Below are 22,457 nucleotides of genomic sequence, written 5' to 3'. Positions count from 1 at the left end.
ATGGCCGCCATTTTGCGCGACTCCGTCGTCGTCGTCGTCGTCGTCGTCGCCGTCGTGCGTACGCGCCCACGAGCAATACCGCTAGCCATGATAACCATGAGAAAATCAATTCATGGGTTTCCTTTTCTTCCCTATATGGGTATGGGGCTCCGCCGGAGCTCCGCTATTAAGGTTGCTAATTGAAATACAAGTTTGGCCAAAAAATTAAACGGAGGGAGTTCAGATCAATTTATGTTTTCTACAATTTGTTGTAGCTCTGAAGCCGCTCCCACTTTTTTTTTTTTAATTTCCTGAAGAGTCAAATCCTGACATGCTGATTATAAATCGATAATAAAACGTGTGGTTCACAGAAGTAACAAGTTATATCGTTGGCATGGTAACTTGCAATGCTAAGGAAATGGTCATAACTTGTCTGCCAATTTGTGACCTTTTTAATGCCATGATTGTAGCATGAGTTCGTATAGTGTGATCGTCCTGGTGAGGGTAGTTCTGAAAAGAACTGTTGTTGGTGACTGACGTTTCGACAATGAGCGGAAGTCACCTTCAGAGTCCAGTGAATAGTGTTGGCTCGTTAGTCGATGATGTTATAAGTCTGGTCTGTTGAATGTGATTGGTCAGTTTAGCCATGATGGTATTGGCTGAAAGACTCCTGTAAAGTCTGTCATCAGTCATTGGTCGGTTTCGATCCGTCTATTGTTAGTCAAATTGGTCAGTTTGAGGTTTGTCTATTGATGGTCAAATTAAGTCGATCTAGTAGAAGTCCAATTTGTCGGTTTCGTTTACGTCGTGGAAAAGTCGTTTGTAAGGCGCTGGTGGTTGTTGACATCTATTAAGAGGGGTTTGTTCTAAGTTAGTATACCAGCTTAATTTCCAGAGTCAGTCGTTGAAAATAGTTTGTACTGTAGGTTAAGCATTGACCAGAGTCCCTGTTAACAAATAACATAAACAATAAATTATTAGATTCTTTGTCATAAAACAAATAAAGAAGCCTCGCCTGTGCTCTGTTCTGTTGTAAAGCACTTAGGAAGTGGTACAGCACGAAAGAAGTGTAGGGGAAAACACGACTGACAAAGTCTAGTGTTTTTGCCTACTTCTTGAGTGCTCTACCGCTTCCTAAGTGCTTTACAACAGAACAGAGCACAGTCGAGGCTTCTTTATTTGTTTTATGATAAAGAATTCGGTAATTTCTCCACGCATTCGGCTGAATTTTCAAACCAAACGTCATTTTCCAAACGAGTGAAAGTGGCGTCAGCCGTACTCTGTTCTCAGATAAAGCACGCTAAAATAAGCCAATCACAATCCTTGTTAGAATTGTTCAAATAATTTGATTGGCTAACGAAGAGAAAGCTGTCAATCACAAACAGGACCTCAGCTAAGCTTTCAGTTTCGAGTAGTTTTGAGCCGTTTTCGAGAGAAGAACAATGCCTTCAAAGTTCGCTTTTTAGTTAATTTTTAAATAAGGATCTAAAGGCAGGTAAAGGTTTGTAGTACAGAGGAATTCGGCCATATTGTGGCTTGTGAAAACGTGCACTTTTCCAATGGAAGTTTCGAAACAAGGAGCCTAAAGCTTGTGGATGAAAATGCGAAATGCTGAGGTTGAATTTGAAAGGAGCTATAGTTATTTACGGCTTGCAGCCACTTGCAGCAAGATTGCCCGAACTAACGTAAAAGTTAGACAGACCGCTAAACTGCTCCCACTGGTCGTGCTCCAAGCACAGAAGAGACTATCAGAGCAAGCTTTGAACTGACCGCTCGTCGGTTCACTTCGCTGAGATGACCAGAGAACAAGCGTTACTACACTGCATGTACTACGATTATCAGTTGAGTAAGGCGGGACGAAAGTTTGGTCACCAATTTTAACGTAAAAATGGTGCTGTTGTCACGAGCAACTGGCTCCGTATCCATTGACAACTTATCGGCCTTTGACGTCATTGGCAGCAAAGCGCGCGAAATTGTAGGCGACGCGACAGGCGACCAACGGCTTTTGATATTGTTACCAACGGAAACGAGGTAAGTTGCTCGTGACAACACCATAATTTTAAGGCCAAAACCTCGTAACCAAACTTCTCTCGTGCCTTACTCAACTGATAATCGTAGTAAGTGTTGTTTGAGCAATTGAGCATTTTTACAAAAATAAAGCTTCTCATCATAAACAGAAACAGTTCAATTGTTATTTTCTGTCGTTGTTTTACTTCTTAAGTATAGTTTCTGCCTTCGTAACAAATATAATGCCTTTTATCGAAGCACTGGTTAGGTTTAGAATTTGTTTATTTCGCTACGTGTTTTGTCGGCGGGAATCTAGCAAAACTTGTCATTTTAGTACAGTTTTCACACTACTGTTGCTAACAATGGTCTCTGTGAGCCATATTTACTGCATACATAGAGCTCGTTTCCATTGCGTTTGTCTGAGACAAATGGGGTGTTTAATTTGCGTCAAATTTGTCAAAATTTCGAAGCAAAAGTTTGAAAGCCAGCTTACCGTCATCAACCCGTGCTCTGTACTCCGATAAAGCACTCTGTTTCGGCCAATCAGAGCGTGCGTTATATGGTAACTTTATTATAATCAATGTTGTGGTTTGTCAGTTGATGATGTACAGCAATGTGATTGTTGGTATCACCATTTCTCTAAGTTAGTGTATCAGCTTTCTAGAGTCAGTCGGTTGAAAGTAGTTTGTACTGTAGGTTAAGAATTGAGCAGCAGAGTCCCAGTCAATGTTGTAGTTTGTCAGTTGGTGATGTACAGCAATGTGATTGTTGGCATCACCATTTCTCGTGGCTCGTTTGCTTTCAGTCAGTCTCGTTGTTAAGGTTTCTACGAGTCTTACCAATGTAGGAAGCCTGGCAGTCGGAGCATTTAGTCTAGTTGACTGCTCTCTGTCTGTTGTTGAGTTCGTCCCTGTCTTTAACATTGGTCAGTAAGTGTCGTAACGTAGTTGAAGGTTTTTGGGCTCCATGGATGCTGTAGGGCTGTAGGATTCGTGAGATGGTCTCAGAAGTGCCCTTAATGTAAGGTATAGTCACTGTAGTAACAGGTGTCGGGTTCCTGTTCGTAGCATCAGCCTCAGTAGGTCGGTAAATGTTTCGTCTAATATAGTCAGGGTTAAGTTGTAGATGTTCTTGTGAAAAACATGTTCAAGGTATCTGTTTTCGTCACGTAAGCTGTCCGGTGTGTCACAAACTAGTTGCACTCGTCTCGCCAAAGTCTTTATAGTCGTGGCTTTGTGTAAATTCGGGTTATAGGATGATTCGTCAAGTAATCTGTTAGTGTGCTTCGGTTTTCTGTACACTGTCGTTCGCAGTTCGTCACGGCTGTTTCCGCGGCTTACTAAACAGTCTAGAAAAGGAAGTTTTCCATTTCCTTCGATTTCTTTGGTAAACTGGATATCGGCGTTCTGCTCGGTAAAGTGGTTGTGAAAACCGGCCGTCAATTTCGTCTTTGTGAACTGCGATAAAAGTGTCGTCAACTTAGCGTAACCAAAGCGGTATCGTTTGTCGGCAAGTTGCAAGGGCGCGTCCGTCCACGTGTTGCATCACAGTTTCTGCGACAACAACAGGCGACCCCATGGCTGTTCCATGCAACTATCCATGATGTCTTCTGTAGGAATACAGCCGAGATATAGCAACACTTGATCTTAGTTAAATTTGCAAGATTAAAGAACTCTCATGAATATAATTTTTCAAGTTTTACACCAGAGGGCTATTATTATTCTTAGCGTAAGATGATATTCGAAAAAGGAAGGTATTATATGTTGTTGTTGTGAAAATGAACATTTGACGGTTGCTATTTTGAACTTTAATGCATGCACACCACTTCTCGGGAATATTTAATTCAGCTTCCCGTTGGTGATAGCGATTTTTCTTTTGTTATTGAAACTATTGTTTTTTCGTTTGAATTTAAGTTTAAATAGCTTATTCTGTTAAACTTTTATTTTTGTGTGTGACGGTAGCCCTCGGTGATTGATTAAAAGGGTTGTTTAACGCTGCGAAAATCAGTATCATACAAGTATGCAAACTGTATCACTCAAGCCAATAATAGTTTGTTATTATATTTGATTCTATGTTTCCCATATGCATGAATCAGGTTTCTTGTGACGTTGCAACGTATCACAGAGGGTGGGTACTTATCGCCCGATTCTCAAACAGCGACAGTAAAACCTGGATACGTGACGATGGTAGCTGGGTGTATGACCAACAAGTTGCCATGGCAACAACAACAGATCCATCCATTAACTCTGACATGATCTCACCAGCTCTTCGGTTGGCGCGCTGTGTAGACTTCAAGATCACGCGCTGATCACGGGGTTGGAATAACAAAAAGAGACGATGCTTCTTTTGTTGAATACACGTCTGGAGCGCCAACTGAATATGACTTTGGTTATGAAACTCATACAGGAAACACACCAGCCCAGTCCTACTCGTTAAATCTGTGGATTCGTTGAGTAGGACTAATCACAAGTTACATTTTCAAGAAAGTTACGTTTCAGATTATTGTTGAACTCTAAATTTGTTCTTATAACTTGAACATAAATGTTCATACAAGTGCTCATCAACAACTTGTAATGGATTTTACAAAATTAATTTACTTTAATTCATTTCTTTAAGGGAAGGGCGCAGAGGCTAACTGTTCTGTGATAGTGTTTCGAAGATTCGAGCCTGAAAATGTGGCTAAATTTTATCTCTCTGACGCAAAGCCTTTCAAACTTTCTAAAATGTAAGTCAGGTTAGTTTTAGTATCGGTAACCGTATGAATGCAAGTGGAATTACGAATTTACGATCTGAGTAACATTTGAAAATTTTCTCAACATTGCATTAGCCTGCAGGCGAGTACAATTTAAAAGAAGGTTTAAACATCCAGAGTATTGCAAATCCTTTATTTCGATTTACTGCCCGAGTTTTCATAAGATCCGTCATTTATGATATGACAGAGACAATTACGAACACACGCGCATTAATTTGCACTGGGTACAAATTAAAAACTCGGCCAATCACAGTCAGGTAATTTTCTCCGCCATAAAATTGCCTGTAATTGAGCAGAGTATTCAGTCAAATAAGAAAAAAAATTGACCTTCTTATGGAAATAACAGACAAAAAAAAAGCCCCGCACCTTCGCCACGCGAGGAATTTCATTACTACATTGTGGTATTTGTAAAAGTATTAAAGTATTAGTTTCAGTCTGTTTTGTTTTAATGTTTCTTTTTTTTATGACCCCTACAAGATTCTCACGATACTGGGAAAAAAAACAATAATAAGGATACTCGTGCCAGAACAGCGGGTATTTGTCATTCTTGGCTTTAATTGAAGGTTGAAGTTTCTTCCAAACAATGACAGATCAATTAATAACGGTTTCGCTTTACAGTTATGTCTTGGCATATCCCGTATACAGGAACACGAAACTGCTGCTAAAAGGAAATGAAACGTTCAGTTTACACGACAATCGAGCTTGTTCAGACAACTGTTTGTTAATTAGAGCCGACCATGGAACCAAACAAGAAAACTTCCTCCAAATGTGGCGACGTTCTCCTCAAAGGTTCTTCGTTTCTGTCCTTTATTTCGTTGTTGTTGATTGTTGCGCTGTTTTTGAGAATGGAATCGATCAACAGGAAAACAGAGATAAACGAACTGCGAATTTCGAAAGTGGAAAGCCGCATCGATATCAGATCACAGCAAACAACAGATCACAGAAACGAAATGGACACACCAGAGTGTAAGTAGACGACCTCTTTTTGATTGTCAGTTTTATTCATTTATGCGTTACAGTACTGAGTCATTTAGATGAATCTTTTTTATTGAAGAAGGTCGGAGAAGTTGATTGTATGAAACAATTAACCCTTAATGACTGGTCCCGAGGGGAACAGTGGATTTTGTTTCTCTCGAATCTCAATGTTTCCCTCGACCTCGTCTCGGGAAACATTGAAATTCTCGGGAAACAAAATTCACTGTTCCCCAAGGGACCAGTCATTAAGTGATTTGTTATATAGCGAAACAAATGGGTCAAACCGGTGAACACCAAATAATCACTTTATTTATAAATGACTTGCAACAGCGGTCAAAATTTCGCGGGTAACAGTGAACTGTTTCCCGTTTGACGTCATAGTTCTCGCAATGTTGTATACAGTTAGAATACTCGTAACTCAGTTTATTCTTCGTTGTGATCTGTTTTCAACAGAAGAGAGATTCCACTTTAATATACGTCACTGATTAAATTACGGGAAGTCTGCGCACTGAAAGTAGCTTCAAAGATCACACAAAACTAATCATCTTGTTACACTGATAGCGAAATAGCGGAGTTCTGGTTAGTTATCACCCTGACGTCTGTTTTTCTTATTTAATAGTCTTAATACAGAGCCACTTTTAAAGACCTCTGAGCGAGTCGCGATATATAGAGTTCCATTTCTTTTTGCCTCGGTATAAGAGGGGAAATATTTGGCATATTTGGCACACCTGAATGTCTGAAACGGACAAAGACAAACCCGCCAGCTTTCAGAGCCGACCGTGAATCAAATTACGGGAGATCTGTTTACTAAACTTCAATGATCAGACAAAACTGAACTTGATCATCTGGTATCATTGATTACAAATAACGGAAATTTGCTTATCAGCGTGACTTCTGTTTTCGTTATTTTATACATAGCGGCCTTAAAGTTAAAATTCTCTCGGTAAAGTCACGATGTAAGGGGTCCAATAGACCACTTCATGCTTTAATGGGCGTTATGGGTAGTCGGAGCAAGATTGCAAAGAAACTAAACGGTAAAAGATACGTTTTTCTTCCTATTTCCGTTCTAAATTTCGTTTACGAGAAACTTTGACACTAAGTAGAGAAACCCCTTTTCTAAGTTTAGTTGCGTTCTTGTGTCGATTGAGCCAGCCGTTAGCCTACTTATCAGAATATCGGAGATGTTATTTTTGTGGCTTAAGCTGCTAAGATTTGATCAAATTATTCGGTTTAAAAAGAAAAAAAAATTCCTACGCCCACAACAATCACTCGGCTAAAAAACGCAGGCAAAACTTTTAAAAGAGGCTTCTCCATCTACAGTATCTGTTTCGAGGGGAGATTAGAATGGAAATGGAAAAAGGCTGAAAAAACGTAAGTTTTAGAGCTTTGCTTCTTTGTAAGAAGTGAAATAGTTGACATAACGTCACGGTTTTCATACCTTATGTCTGAAATGAAACCAATCAAACCAGCATGCGTGCACACGTCGGCTCTTACCTTGAAAGGAATTAAATATATATAGGTAGAGGTATGCCCGCAGTCTAGAGTAAAACTATGTCTATGTAAATTACCTGTCTTTTTTTTTTTAGATACCGAAAAGACAACAAACACCAAAGTTCGCCGCAGCTTGATCTCTGTCAGCAACAAATCTCTCAGCGTAGAAGATGTCCGTAGTGAAATCACCAAACAGTTCAATAAACTCAAACCAGCATCACTGTGTCAGCCATTGGAAAAAGTGTGCGTCCCAGGACCTCCCGGTCAGAAAGGAAGCAAAGGTTCCCGAGGAAGACGAGGAGTGCAAGGCGCCAAGGGTAAAAAGGGAAAGCAAGGCATCATGGGTTTGCCTGGTAGACACGGTCAGCAAGGCATTATGGGAAATCAAGGAGAAAAAGGAGAAAAGGGTGAAAAAGGTAAATCACTGTAAAAGGTAATCATCATTGAAATCGGAAAATATATATACTTCCAATCGATTGAATGTTTGGTGATGATATGCCAGGGCACATTCAGAATCATCTATAGGAACTGTTTATTCATCCGTATATCCTTCTATAATGCCTTCGTTTGGTGTTCCGTTCAGTTGCTCGTTTCCTCGCTTTCACGTTCGTCGGTTTATTTGTTTACTCCTTCGTTTCCTTGCTGACCTTGATACCTCTGTAGCTGATATGGTTGAATGGTTGGGTCGTTCGTTCCCTGGCCTCGCTCTTTCGTCCGTTTGTTTATCAAATATTGGTAGCCTGATAAATTATTTCAGTCGACGCGGGTCTCAGTTTTGCTCGATCGTAAATTGAACCCTTGAAGGAACAGCCTCTTGAAGGAACGACTTCATCGTGCACAAATATAAGCTTACATTTCTAACATTTTCCTTTAAGCCTCAGTTTTCTGTTCAGTTAAGCTTATTTTATTTGTTCAGTTAAGAATTTAACCAATAATAAAGACTATTTTTTTTTAAAGTCGTTCAGATCATCTCTTCAATTTCAACCTTAAAGGCACAACTTATCAATTTAAAACGGAGAAGAAGAGCATCTCAAATTAAACAGCTCAAAGCCGCGTGTTTGTTCGCTTTCTTTCCCACTCTCGCTTTTACAGGTGTAAGAAATGTCCGGTCCGTGCTGTTCTTTTCTTCAATTTTGCCGCAGAAGCCGTGAAGGACAGAGAGCTCAACCACCAAAAGCTTGTCTTGAATACTTCGGAAAACCAATCCAAATTTTACCAACTTTTGAGAAACGTTTTTACCGACAGCAAGTTTCGTTTGTTGTTAGCTTGACATTTAGGTTAACTGAGCAGTTTGAAGTTGTTTGTTTGTCCTAGATCGAGCAAACCACCGCGATCCAAGAAAATGTTGTGTCGCTTTGTCAGATTTTGAATGAACATTTTTGCGCGGTTGATCTTGATTTTGACTTCATGTAAGAAGGGCGAGATTCAATAAAAAAAAAAGTGTTTTTAAAAATTCTTAATGTTATAAAAGAAATGGTAAGCGTGCAGCGTGCAACTATCGAGTTATGGATGTACTTGGTTAGTTTGCTAAGCACTCAAGAAGCTAGAGTCTCAGTCCGCTATCGCCCCGTGCGACTCTTACGCTTCTTTCGTGCTTAGCATCTTCCCGCGTGCATCCATAACTCGATAGTCGCACGCTGCACGCTTACCATTTATTAATTGTTGACACAATTTATAATTAACAGGTGATACTGGACCCAGAGGGTTCATGGGATTGAAGGGAGATCCTGGTGAATCCATTTCATCTCCAGAGGTTACTGTATCACCTGTCACTCAAACAGTCACTCAGAACCAGACCGCTACATTTAACTGCTCGGTTAGAGGAAGCCCAAAACCTAAGGTGACCTGGAGCAAAGTCAATGGTTCTCTTGTGGCAGGGAGCTTTGTCAGCGATAAAAATGGCGCCCTTAAAATAACCAAGTCAACATTCAGTGACTCAGGAGATTATATGTGTATAGCAGTGAACGTTTTAGGAAGTGATGAGAGGACTGCTACACTTATTGTGGAAGGTAAAAAAAAAAAAAAAAAAAAACTTTCTTAAGTTGTTTACTTTATCGTTGTGGCTGTTCAATGTTAGTTTCATTAATTTATTTCACCGGGTTTAAACTTGACAATTGAATAACGACAGTTAATAAATTGAGTGATTTTAATGCCTTTGTGCATCTGTCATCGCTTTCACAGCGTTTAAACTTCTTTCAACTAAAGTTGATATTGTTTACATTACTTGTATTATATGGCTGTGTGTCACAAGTACTGCGAACTACCAAATTCACGAATTTGATTGATTAAAATCAATATTTACCGCGGTCAGGATTTTCCCATCTAGACCAGTTACCTTTTGCGGTGAAAAAGACTGTTTTCTCCTAAAATACAAAAATATTGACTATTTTCTTCTAACATAAAAAAAAAAAATATATATATATATATATTGACTACATGGAAGAGCAGATTAATGTTCAGCTCATTGCCGTTCGCAAATAAAATGTCAACTGGTACAAACCAGTTACATTAAACGAATTAATTTTTTTCTTGTTTACAGATAATAAACGTCTACTTAACCGAGTTTAGTTGGTCTGTATGGGAAATTCTGGACCCTCTGTGGTGTGTACAGACCTCGCGGCGTCTGGTCTCTACTCACTATCTTGGTCAGGATTCTCCAATACAGACTTCTTGCTCGATTAATAAGAGCTAAATATTGAATCCTACCCAGGTTCAAAACATATAGCAAAATGAAAATAATTAAGAGTCCCTGTCCATAAATATGGAAAATAACTCGGCAAGGGTCGAAAATTCGATTTCGCTCATATTTCTACGGTAGATAGGCTAGGGCATGAGAAAAACTACTGGATAGTTTTTTTGGCAAAATATCCGTTTATTTCAAAGAAATATGCAAATTAACAAATTCCGATAAAATCGTCATTTGACGCACCATTTTATTAAACAAGTTTGAGAGCCTCGCATGCAAAACCACATCATTCTTCCGTCTTAAAAACACTCAAATATTTTTCTGCAATGTTTAAATGTGTACTGGGTTGATTTTAGGGAATGTTGCGGTTTTTGTTGGCTGCAAAATAATTAAATTTCGAAGACATGTATTTCATTCACTTAAAAGTACTCCGTAAAAATAATTGATTTTCACCATGTGCAGAACCTTCATATGGATTAAGCTTCTGGTGGTTGAATAGCAGAAGGATGGTCTACAGATTCCTGTAAAAATTTCTTTGGGCAAATGATTGTGAGCGACGCGAGAGCTTTTCAAAGTACGTTAAAAATGCAGATATTTGACCGTCCGTCGTCAAATTTCAATTCACGGGTTAGACATATATTTTAGCACGCGCCACATGTCTTGAGCTATATTAAGTTGAAATAGACACAGAGCTAATAATTTCGAAATGTTCTAACCCGGCCTTATTTGCTGTAAAAGGCAGGTCCAAAAGCCGATATGACGTGTTTCTGTCACCATTCGTCGCACGTAAAGCAGAAGTTTGCTTTTGTTTACACAACGTCCGATGTACATCGCCAACTGTCAACTTATTTAATGGTCGAATACTATGAATCTATGACCCTCTTTCAACACATATGATCACCACTGCATCTAAGTCAAAAACGGATAAGTGATTTGTAGATAGTTGCTTGCTTTGCACTACACCAAATTATTACGTTTGATCATCGTTTGATCTATTGCTGATTGAATCCTCGCTTGCAGCGGTTCCTTGTTTGTTCCTCACGCAATGCTCTCATCCCATTTTAGGGGGTAGGGGTAGGACAATTTCTATCCTAATATGTAAGGTTCCGTAAGGTTTGGAACCACAGGGAGCACACAATCTTGTTGAGTGAGAAGAGATTAAATTATGCAATGAAAAGAATGAATAGTTAACCATTGCCCGCGTTGTCATCTTTTACTAGACCACCACTACCTATACACCCTGCGTAAATACTGTAACGCTAAACTCGCACCTACAATCCCGGCCAAAAGTAGTAGGGACACTTGAGCTGTATCATGTACCCCCCTTCCTCCCTAATCAATGTTGGAGAATATCGCGTTTTTTCCCAACAAAAAGGGGAAAAATCACCTGATTATCAACATTGAAAGTGGGGGAGAGAACTTGCTTCGTGTCCCAACTCTTTTGTCTGGGATTGTAGGTCTTTTCGCGCCGTGCAATTATTTTTGGTTTACATCTAATACAGTGGGCTACCCTCGGAGGAATGGGAGGTGGCCGCTTAATAAAGGTTGGTGTACCTTGAGTATTTTTTCACTATCGGGTTATAAATTTCTTAGTGAACATGGAGTCAATTCAAGACAATCATTATAGACGTCATCCTCGGAGACCCAGGGGCAGTTAGTGGGAGGAGGAAAAAGTCTAAACAGGTGAGAAAAAAGTTCGGGCGAAGACCTGTTTAGACTTTTTCCCTCCCCCAACTAACTGCCCCTGGGTTTTCGAGGATGACGTCTGCCATGATTGTCTTGAATTGACTCCATGTTTACTAAGAAATTTAGCTAAATTTATAACCCGATAGTGAAAAAATATTCAAAGTACACCAACCTCTATTAAGCGGCCAACCCCTATTAAGCGGCCACCTCCCATTTTCCTGAGGGTAGCCCACTGTATTATATGTAAACCAAAAATAATTACACAGCACGAAAAGACCTACGTACGAGTTTAGCGTTACAGTATTACGCAGGGCATGTAGGTAGCGGTGGTCTAGTAAAAGATGACAACACGGGTAATGGTCACCTATTCATTCTTTTCATCGCTTAATTTAATCTCTTCCTACTCAACAAGATTGTGTGCTCCCTATGGTTCCAAGCCTTACGAAACCTTACATATTAGGATAGAAGTTGTCCTACCCCTACCCACTAAAATGGGATGAGAGCATTGCGTGACGAACAAACAGGGAACCGCTGCAAGCAAGGATTCAAGCAGCAGTAGATCAAACGATGATCAAACGTAATATTTTGGTGTAGTGCAAAGCAAGCAACTATCTACAAATCACTTATCCGTTTTTGACTAAGATGCAGTGGTGATCATATGTGTCGAAAGAGGGTCATAGATTCATGGTATTCGACCATTAAATAAGTTGACAGTTGGCGATGTACATCGGACGTTGTGTAAACAAAAGCAAACTTCTGCTTTATGTGCGACGAATGGTGGCAGAAACACGTCATATCGGCTTTTGGACCTGCCTTTTACAGCAAATAAGGTTAGAACATTTCGAAATTATTAGCTCTGTGTCTATTTCAACTTAATATAGCTCAAGACATGTGGCGCGTGCTAAAATATATGTCTATCCCGTGAATTGAAATTTGACGACGGACGGTCAAATATCTGCATTTTTAACGTACTTTGAAAAGCTCTCGCGTCGCTCACAATCATTTGCCCAAAGAAATTTTTACAGGAATCTGTAGACCATCCTCCTGCTATTCAACCACCAGAAGCTTAATGCATCTGAAGGTTTCGCACATGGTGAAAATCAATTATTTGTACGAAATACTTTTAAGTGAATAAAATACATGTTTTCGAAATTTAATTATTTTGTAGCCAACAAAAACCGCAACATTCCCTAAAATCAACCCAGTACACATTTAAACATTGCAGAAAAATATTTGAGTGTTTTTAAGACGGAAGAATGATGTGGTTTTGCATGCGAGGCTCTCAAACTTGTTTAATAAAATGGTGCATCAAATGACGATTTTATCGGAATTTGTTAATTTGCATATTTCTTTGAAATAAACGGATATTTTGCCAAAAAAACTATCCAGTAGTTTTTGACATGCCCTAGCCTATCTACCATAGGTATATGAGCGAAATAGAATTTTCGACCCTTGCCGCGAAATTAAGAATTTGTCTGATTTTTACAGGTAGGCACTCTTAAGCATACTGACACAGTATAAACAGATGTGACGGTGGACGAATCCAACCTGCGGCACCTTTGGAAATCGAAAAAAAAAAAAAATGTACGGTTAAGCGATCTTGATTGGACTGCAGCCCGACTTGACCGGATTGCAGTACCAGTATGAATAAAAAGGCCCTCCGGAACTACTTGAAGCAGTACCTGCCTTTCATAAGAGCCGGAGATCTCGGAAAAAATATAAATATGCACTGCTCTAGAATAAGCGCCGCGCCTGAGACGTACATAACACTTATTGGAAAAAAACATTGAGCTCTAATGCAGTGCTTATTAGATGAGGATTATGTCCTTTTGAAGGTACTCAACTCCCAGCTGTAAAAAACAAAACAAAACAAAACAAAACAAACATACAAAACGGCAAACAAACAAACAAACAAACAAACAAAAAGAGAGCAAACTTGATCGTGTTTTAGCTTGGTCGAGTTATTGTTGTCGTTGATATCGTGTTATTTTCTTTTAGCTTTTTTTAAAAAAGTTTTTGAGAGTCCTTTAATTATAAGATGTAATCGTGTTAAATGTCAATTTATTACAGGTATGACTGTATTTCTTTTTCTCTCAACAGTTGGTCCCAAGCTGATCAAAGTACCAGATCGCTTTCTCTTAATCGACGAAGGTACTACAGCAACAGTTACTTGTGAAGCCTTCAGTTACCCACCGTCAGTAATCACGTGGGTACGTGCGTTTGCGGCTTTGCCAAAAGAGAGAACCTCTGTTAGAAATGGAACATTAAGCATTGAAAACTTCGCCGAGGAAGACTCTGGAGCATATGTTTGCACTGCTAGAAACAAACTTGGTTCAGTTACAGCTGTCACAACTTTGGGGTTTCAAAAAAAGCATGGTAATTTTAAGAATAATACCATCTCTTATTATATGGCTAGCTCCGTGAGCGGGCAACATGAATCAAATCCTGCGCTTTGATTGGCTACCCGAGCGGGCAAGATGGAACTATCTTGCCCGCTCGGGACTACCCACCGTGTCCCGCAAGAAAAACTTCCCAGAAAGCCATATAATAAATCCTTTATTGACCAAGCTTGTTCGGTCAAGATGGCTGGATGTTGGCCTCGTTCTTTTTTTGCGAGTTTATGGACCTCGACTCCGTCTGGGTCCATAAACACGCAAAAAAAGAACTTGGCCAATATCCAGCCGTCTTGACCGAACAAGCTTGGTCAATAACCCATACGTATTGTTCTTCACTAATGATATTCCACTTTAATCTCCTTCTAAGCTCTTCAAACATTGTGACAAATTTAGAGCCATTGATCGAGACGCACGAGGGTCATCTCTGTCAGTTGTGTTGTAAAAATAACGCCTTAAAACGTAATCAGGCTCGTCAGTCGAACCCTTGATTTATTGCAATATCGATGCCGTGCTCTACCAACTAAGCTCTCAAACCAACTGATCACGATATCTGTGAGTAGCACACCAACAGATGGAATTGTTTAAGAGTGGAATTTCCAGTTTACATGCTTCATTTTTGTAGCTGCCTAGGTTAGGTACAAAATTGCGGTGACGTTTCTTGTCCTTAAATACCACATTTCGTATTTCAAAATTATCTTTTACATGTTTACTTGCATTGTGACAAATGGAAGCAACGCATGTCATGATAGGATGAACGGTAGCAGAGTTATTCCCCCGTATATTCCCTCAGTCTACTAAGGTAATCCGTTATCCGTCTTTTTATATCAATCCTACGTGGTTTAGTAAACCTCAGGATGGTATAGAAGTAGCCAATCCAGTGACGCGGATTTTCCTCCAGTGGACAACCTAAGCGCCTTTTCACGTATTTTTATCCTCTACAAAAACATCCACCCAACGTATTTTAAAACATTATCCCATCTTTCAGGGAGAACTGGGTACCATGCATGTCTAAAATTAACTTAAGACAGGAGCCATAATCAGGGATAAAAACCGTAAGTCTTGGGATCCACGCGCACCTATGATATGGGACGATTTTTTTTTATTTTTAGAACAAATTGAGTCATCCTGACGTCATATATCCGCGCGGATCCACGCACATGTCGTTGGCTCTCGCGTGGATGTTGTCACGTTGCCTGATCAAGTGGTGAGAGTGGCGATATTCTCTTGCAGATTTTTCACAGCAATGGCAGGGAATAAGACAGGGAATAAGAACCAGGGCTCTTATATGTAGTTTTATGCTCTGAGTTAATGGAAAAGGTGAGTTTTTCAGGGTCGAAAACAAGACTTCAATTTCGTGCTGTGAATGAATAATATGTGCTCGCGCTAGTTGTACGAGTAAGATTTTGCGTTTGTTCTGTAAAGAAAAGTTATGTAAGAAAACTCTTTACTCTGGTATCGAGTTAATTTGTGAGTTTCCCAAACAATGCATGCTTAATCCTATTGTTTCTGTTTGTATGGCAAGTTTGCAAAAGTTTTTCAAAGGCAAGTCTGACGCGTACAAGTAGCTCATTTGCATAGTGGAGCGCATACACTTTCAAGTCCGAGGTCGGTGTTTTCAATTGTCAACAAATCTTGACAAAAATTTCTTTCGTTGTGTTTTGTGCTGAGATGCTGCAACAGTTTTCACCAACGCCAAAAGGCTGCTAATATCACGTGTGTTTCTTTAACATAGTGAAATTTTACAGTGCGAAAATAAAATAGACAAGGAGTTTTGATAACTCAACAGACAAAATCGAAATCGTTATTCGAGTTGATGAAAGAAAGCGTCATCGTAACTTTGCTGATTATTTCTACGGTATTCACATATTTTCAGCTAAGCTTTTAATATGTTCTCAAACATTTATCAACCTTATACATATTTTAAAACTAGAGATATATGAGTTCGATGTACGTTTTCAAACGAAAGTGCGGAAGTCCAATTTGTCATGTTTTACTGACTGTACAAAACACCCATCGGCAGTTGCTCTTATTCATGGCAACAGACAATTTATTGGATTTTTACACAAACAAAACTCAGCAGCATCTACAGAGAAATTTTATTATCACTTATTGGGCCTTGATAAAACATCAAGCGTTGCTTACAATTCAGGCGAAATTCAAACTTGCAATTATTATTTTATTTTTTTTTTTTACTCTTCGGTCGAGATAGACTCCGGCGAAATCTTCGCAAGTGTGTGGCAAGAGGAGGGAAACTTTGAAGTCCTGAAACGCTGCTATACCCAAATATATCCAACTAGTTTTTTGCCGTGTTTTGGAAAAGCTATCAATCTTCAACATATGTGAAACTTAGAGTGGAGTAATGCAGAGCCCTTGTAAAAGAAGCTGGGGAACACAACTTGGTCAGTGATATAAAGCGGCATATAACTAAATTCGACAATGTCTTCCTTCACTTAAACTGGAGCAGCTTATGACGAAAATACTGAAGTAAACTTCCGACAGACATGAACGTATTGATTTGTGGGCCAAAAGCATCAAACATTTCGGGAATTTCAAATGTCATTTCCCCGCGCTACATCCGCAAAAATCCTCGAAGCATTGTACACGCGTGTGTCGCACATGATGGCGCAATTTGTTCTAAAAATAGAAACATTGTTCCATATCATAGGGACAGCCCCAATACTAGAAATGGCGCGCGCTTACGGTCTCTGTCCCCGATTATGGCTCCTGCTTAAGAGGGATATCTCAAAGAAAAACGACAATATGGGGGACTAATTTTCTTAAGTTCCAGCTAAATGATCGCAACATTTCAGCGCAGCATATCTAAACATTTTTGGGAGCAACATGTTGCGTTCGTTTAGTCACCATGTTGCAACGAGCTGCAACATGTTTGGTGTTGCAAATCGTACAAATGCGCATGCCCTGGAGTAGCATCATTACACGAACCTGGCCAAACGAGTACAACATCATGCAACATCCAAAAATATTGCATGAAAAATTTGACCATTTTTAAACTTGAGCCAACAACACCCAACTTTTCGTAACACGTTACAACAGGGTGGCTAAAGTTGCGATATGTTATCGGGGCTACCCTTGATTTTTAATTTAATATAATTCATTTTCACAACACAAATTATAGGCCTTAAGAAAACATACAAGCGATAAACATACAAGGAATAAATTATATGTTATAAAATAAAAAAAAAAAGAAGAAAAGCAGCGAGAAAATGATTATTTGGTTGTCTTGCCAAAAAACAAAATGCATGGCGCAATGGATGATGCTTACTAACTAATTAACTAACTACTGAACTTATTTCCGGAATTACAGATTCTTGTGCAACAGTCATTCCCAAGCATTCAAAAGGAGTACCTGGGATTTATGAACTTGAAATAAAGCATTCCAAATTTCAGGTCAGAGATATTAAAAAATAAAGGAAAAAATAAATGTATAACTGGATCATCGATAACTCAATCGTAAGGCAATTTTTTTTTTTTATTAGTATTTTAAGGACGTTCGCGCGAAAGTTTTCCAGTGGATAGAATCTTTTCCAATTTTTACTACAGACAGATAATGAGTTACTTGTCACGGAAAAGCCAATAAACATGGGGGTCACCGACTTCGTTTTAGAAATAAAGCGTGTAGAAAACTACCCTGATTTAAAAAAAAATTGGCGCACGTAATTGAGCATGGTCTACAGTGGTTTATAGTTAAAAATTTCGAAGGTGAGTCAAAGGAGACAAATGATCTTAGTCACATTTTGTAAAAGTGGTTCTGTTGCGTAAATACGTCCAATGTTACCAACGTTTTCACAAAGCTTAACCCTTTGAAACTGTCGCACAGACAAACAAAGAACTAAAAAGAACGGAATTCGACGGTGCATTTTCCAAAAAATTCAAACTTCTTGTCAATAGATTTTCTTTATTTTTTCGCTAAACATAGAAAATCGGTTGAGAAAATGATCCATCATAAGAAAAATAGGGGTCACCGAACTTTTGAGACCGTTAAATCCTGGAAAAGCTTTAGTAATGGCCATCCACCCTATCACTGTTCATTTTAGTACTTAGCGCGCGCGCTCATGCATAACGTGGCGTGTAAATTTGCGTGCGCAGTAAGGATGCGCAAAAACAATTAGCGCGAACGTCCTTAAACTACCAGTTTCAATAAACACCATTAGAAGATTATATATCACGCTATTTATGTCTTTGAACGTACTTTCAAAGTAACCTAAACAGAGCCAAAACTGCATTGTATCACCTTGAATATAACAACAACAACAACAATAACAACAACAATAACAACAACAATAACAAAACAACAACAATAACAATAACAACAACAATAACAACAACAACAATAAAAATAACAATAACAGTAACAGTAACAGTAACAGTAACAGTAACAGTAACAGTAACAGTAACAGTAACTGTAACTGTAACTGTAACAGTAACAGTAACAGTAACAATAACAGTAACAATAACAGTAACAGTAACAATAACAGTAACAATAACAGTAGCAATAACAGTAACAATAACAGTAACAATAACAGTAACAATAACAGTAACAATAACAGTAACAATAACAGTAACAATAACAATAACAATAACAGTAACAGTAACAGTAACAATAACAATAACAGTAACAGTAAGAGTAACAGTAACAGTAACAGTAACAGTAACAGTAACAATAACAATAACAATAACAGTAACAGTAACAGTAACAGTAACAGTAACAGTAACAATAACAATAACAATAACAACAACAACAACAACAAAACCAAAAACAACAACAACAACAATAACAATAACAACAACAATAACAAAAACAACAACAACAACAATAACAATAACAACAACAACAACAATAACAATAACAATAACAATAACAACAACAATAAAAATAACAACAACAATAACAATAACAACAACAATAACAATAACAATAACAATAACAACAACAGTAACAATAACAGTAACAATAACAGTAACAATAACAGTAACAATAACAGTAACAGTAACAATAACAATAACAGTAACAGTAACAATAACAATAACAGTAACAGTAAGAGTAACAGTAACAGTAACAGTAACAGTAACAGTAACAGTAACAATAACAATAACAGTAACAGTAACAGTAACAGTAACAGTAACAGTAACAATAACAATAACAGTAACAGTAACAGTAACAGTAACAGTAACAGTAACAGTAACAGTAACAGTAACAGTAACAGTAACAGTAACAGTAACAATAACAACAACAACAACAATAACAATAACAACAACAATAACAATAACAACAACAACAACAATAACAATAACAACAACAACAACAATAACAACAACAACAACAATAACAACAACAACAACAATAACAATAACAACAACAATAACAATAACAACAACAATAACAATAACAACATCAATAACAATAACAACAACAACAACAATAACAACAACAACAACAACAATAACAATAACAATAACCATAACGATAACGATAACGATAACGATAACGATAACGATAACGATAACGATAACGATAACGATAACGATAACGATAACGATAACGATAACGATAACGATAACGATAACGATAACGATAACGATAACGATAACGATAACGATAACGATAACGATAACGATAACGATAACGATAACGATAACGATAACGATAACGATAACGATAACGATAACGATAACGATAACGATAACGATAACGACAACGACAACCACAACCACAACCACAACCACAACCACAATCACAACCACAACCACAACCACAACAACAACAACAACAACAACAACAACAACAATAACAACAACAACAACAATAACAGTAACAATAACAATAACAACAACAACAACAATAACAATAACAACAACAATAACAATAACAACAACAATAACAATAACAACAACAACAACAATAACAACAACAACAACAATAACAATAACAACAACAATAACAACAACAACAACAATAACAATAACAACAACAATAACAATAACAACAACAATAACAATAACAACAACAATAACAATAACAACAACAACAATAACAATAAAAACAACAACAATAACAATAACAACAACAATAACAACAACAACAATAACAATAACAACAACAATAACAATAACAACAACAATAACAATAACAACAACAACAAAAACAGTAACAGTAACAATAACAACAACAATGAAAATAACAATAACAATGACAATTACAACAACAATAATAACTGGTTTTGATCTACTCCCTTCCCTTCCAGGTGTATTGTGACATAGATAAACAAAAAGGCTGGACACTAGTCGCCCGATTCTCAAACACTGACGGTAAAAACTGGATGCGTGACGATGGACTCTGGTGGTATGACCAACAAGTTGCCATAGGAACAACAACAGATCCATCCATTAACACTGACATGATCTCGCCCGCCTTTTGGTTTGTCAGCGGCAGAGAGTTTAAGATCACGCGCAGTGATGACCCCAGTCACACTGCCTTGTTACAGACCACAGGTAACTGTTTGGCTGGACAAACATTCCGATCAAAAATCACAAGTTATGGCGACTTTAGAAATGGCAAAGTTTGGGCCAGTGACCAGTGCCTGGGAAGCTGCACGGTTCAATATGGCGGTCAGTACAAGTCAACAGACGGGTTTCAACAGGGTGAGTGCAGTGGAAACATCCAAAGCGCCAACAACATCGGCTTCTGGTGTGATTGGGACCATGGTGATGGATCAGTGATGATGATTGGTGGAGGAGGAAGTGCTTGTCAACGTACTGATCACGGAATTGGAATAACAGAAAGTAATGCTGGTTCATTTGTTCTTGATGACACAACTGAATATGACTTTGGTTATGACGGTAATCTAAAAAATGCTCCATCCCAGTCCTACTCGTTAAATCTGTGGATCCGTTAAGTGGGACTAATCACAAGCTACATCTTCAAAACAGTTACGTTACAGATTACTGTTGAGCTCTGAATTTGTTCTTATAAGGTAAATTTTCATACTAGTGCTAATCAACATCATTGCAAAGGATTTGACAAAATTAATTCAGTTTAATTCATTTGGTTGAAACTTCTTTTCCATAAGCACATCTTTCTTTGAGGAAAGGGCGGAGAGTTCTGTGATAGTGTTTCGAAGATTCGAGCCTGAAAATGTAACTAAATTTTATCTCTCTGACGCAAAGCCTTTCAAATATGCTAAAATGTAAGTCAGGTTAGTTTTAGTATAGGTAACAGAATGAATGCAATTGTAATAATGAATTTACGCTTTGAGTAACTACATTTGAAAATTTTCTCAACATTGCATTAGCCTCTAGGCGAGTACAATTTAAAAGAATGTTTAAACATCACGATTATTGCAAATCCTTTATTTTGATTTATTGATCGAGTTTTCATAAGATCCGTCATTTATGATATGACAGAGACAATTACGAACACACGCGCATTAATTTGCGTTGGGCGCAGATTAAAAACTCGGCCAACCACCATCAGGTAATTTTCCCCGCCATAAAAAGGCTTGTAATTGAGCAGAGTATACAGTTGTTAATGATTATTGCTAACCGGTTAATGTATAATTATGAAAAAAAAAAAGTTTTATCATTATTATTTTTTTATTTTGTTTATTTCTAAGGTGTTTAAGCTAGCTTTAGGGACCAATGAATACGAATTGACTTTTTCCAGTTTTCTTTTCTTGGTTGAACTAATTCGAGGAACTCAGTGTGGGTTTAACCACCAACGTCAACCGTCAGTTGGCTAAAAAAATAACCGTCAACCGTCAAAAACGCAATGTTTTTACTGTCAACCGTAAAATGAGCAAGCCAATATTAGCCGTCAAATGTCTTTGATATCCTTAATTAAGAACTAAACGATTGACTAAAATGGGGTCAAGTTATGTTGTTTATAAACGATCGTTTTAATATACAACAAAAAATACGATTATGTGCAAGTCTTTCAACCTCTAGTCTCGAAAAAATCAAGCGATTATTATCTCTATCAGTAATAAAGGTGAAGTAATTCCCCTCTCTATTGAGACCCTCTAATTAATTTTGTGTTTGCTGTTGATTTCCTACGTTTGCGAGTGTTAAATTTAAGATAGGATCCGCCCTCTTGATAAGTTCCTCCTCGTTAACGTGTTCCTTTGTCTCATACGATAATATATTAAGCACGTAGCAAGCTTGTACGTTTTATAGCTTTGTATACCTTTCTATTGTTTACTGTCTGCATTGTAAGTAGTTTCAGCAGTGTTTTTAATAAATAAATAATAAGAAGGAAAAAAAAAAGTTGGCCATCTCATAGAATTAACAGACAAAAAGAAGCTCCGCACCTTCCTCACACGAGGAGTCTTGTCACTATAGTTACTCAACAGTATTATAAAGTCTCAGTCCGTCGGGTTTTTTAAAAGACCCCTAAAAGGTTCTCACGATACTGGGAGCAAAAGTTAATAATCTGATATCCATGACAAAAGAAACACTGCGGGTATTGGTC

General features: G+C 38.0%; 1 protein-coding gene and 1 pseudogene across 2 annotated transcripts; one reads left to right on the top strand and one right to left on the bottom strand.

Annotated features, from left to right (window-relative positions):
• Window positions 1-1,683: 1,683 nt before the first annotated feature.
• Window positions 1,684-4,239, bottom strand: LOC149105531 (uncharacterized; annotated as a pseudogene).
• A 1,079-nt stretch (window positions 4,240-5,318) lies between these two features.
• LOC110055407 (uncharacterized) lies at window positions 5,319-22,252 on the top strand. 2 transcript variants are annotated; one of them, XM_089270663.1, is made up of 7 exons: window positions 5,319-5,527; window positions 5,601-5,704; window positions 7,300-7,620; window positions 8,890-9,213; window positions 13,677-13,952; window positions 17,298-17,380; window positions 20,236-22,252. In XM_089270663.1, the coding sequence occupies exons 1-7, from the start codon at window positions 5,322-5,324 to the stop codon at window positions 20,884-20,886; spliced, it is 1,965 nt and encodes a 654-aa protein (XP_089126789.1). In that variant the 5' UTR covers window positions 5,319-5,321; the 3' UTR covers window positions 20,887-22,252. The 2 variants fall into 2 exon arrangements, with proteins under 2 accessions (XP_089126789.1, XP_089126790.1); XM_089270664.1 differs by having other exon boundaries at window positions 5,321-5,704.
• The last annotated feature ends 205 nt before the right edge of the window (window positions 22,253-22,457 follow it).

Source organism: Orbicella faveolata, unplaced genomic scaffold (genome assembly GCF_042242905.1).
Source record: "Orbicella faveolata isolate gen_17 unplaced genomic scaffold, um_ofav_v1 contig_34, whole genome shotgun sequence".
NCBI lineage: Eukaryota > Metazoa > Cnidaria > Anthozoa > Scleractinia > Merulinidae > Orbicella > Orbicella faveolata.
Note: the sequence above shows the minus strand (reverse complement) of the source record. Positions and strands in the feature narration are given on the sequence as shown.

Excerpts from the sequence above, each read along its gene's own strand:
- LOC110055407 (XM_089270663.1), top strand. The coding sequence starts at position 5,322 with ATGACAGATCAATTAATAACGGTTTCGCTTTACAGTTATGTCTTGGCA. Across the intron at positions 9,214-13,676 it reads TGCTACACTTATTGTGGAAG|TTGGTCCCAAGCTGATCAAA; the intron begins GTAAAAAAAAAA and ends TTCTCTCAACAG. Across the intron at positions 17,381-20,235 it reads TAAAGCATTCCAAATTTCAG|GTGTATTGTGACATAGATAA; the intron begins GTCAGAGATATT and ends CTTCCCTTCCAG.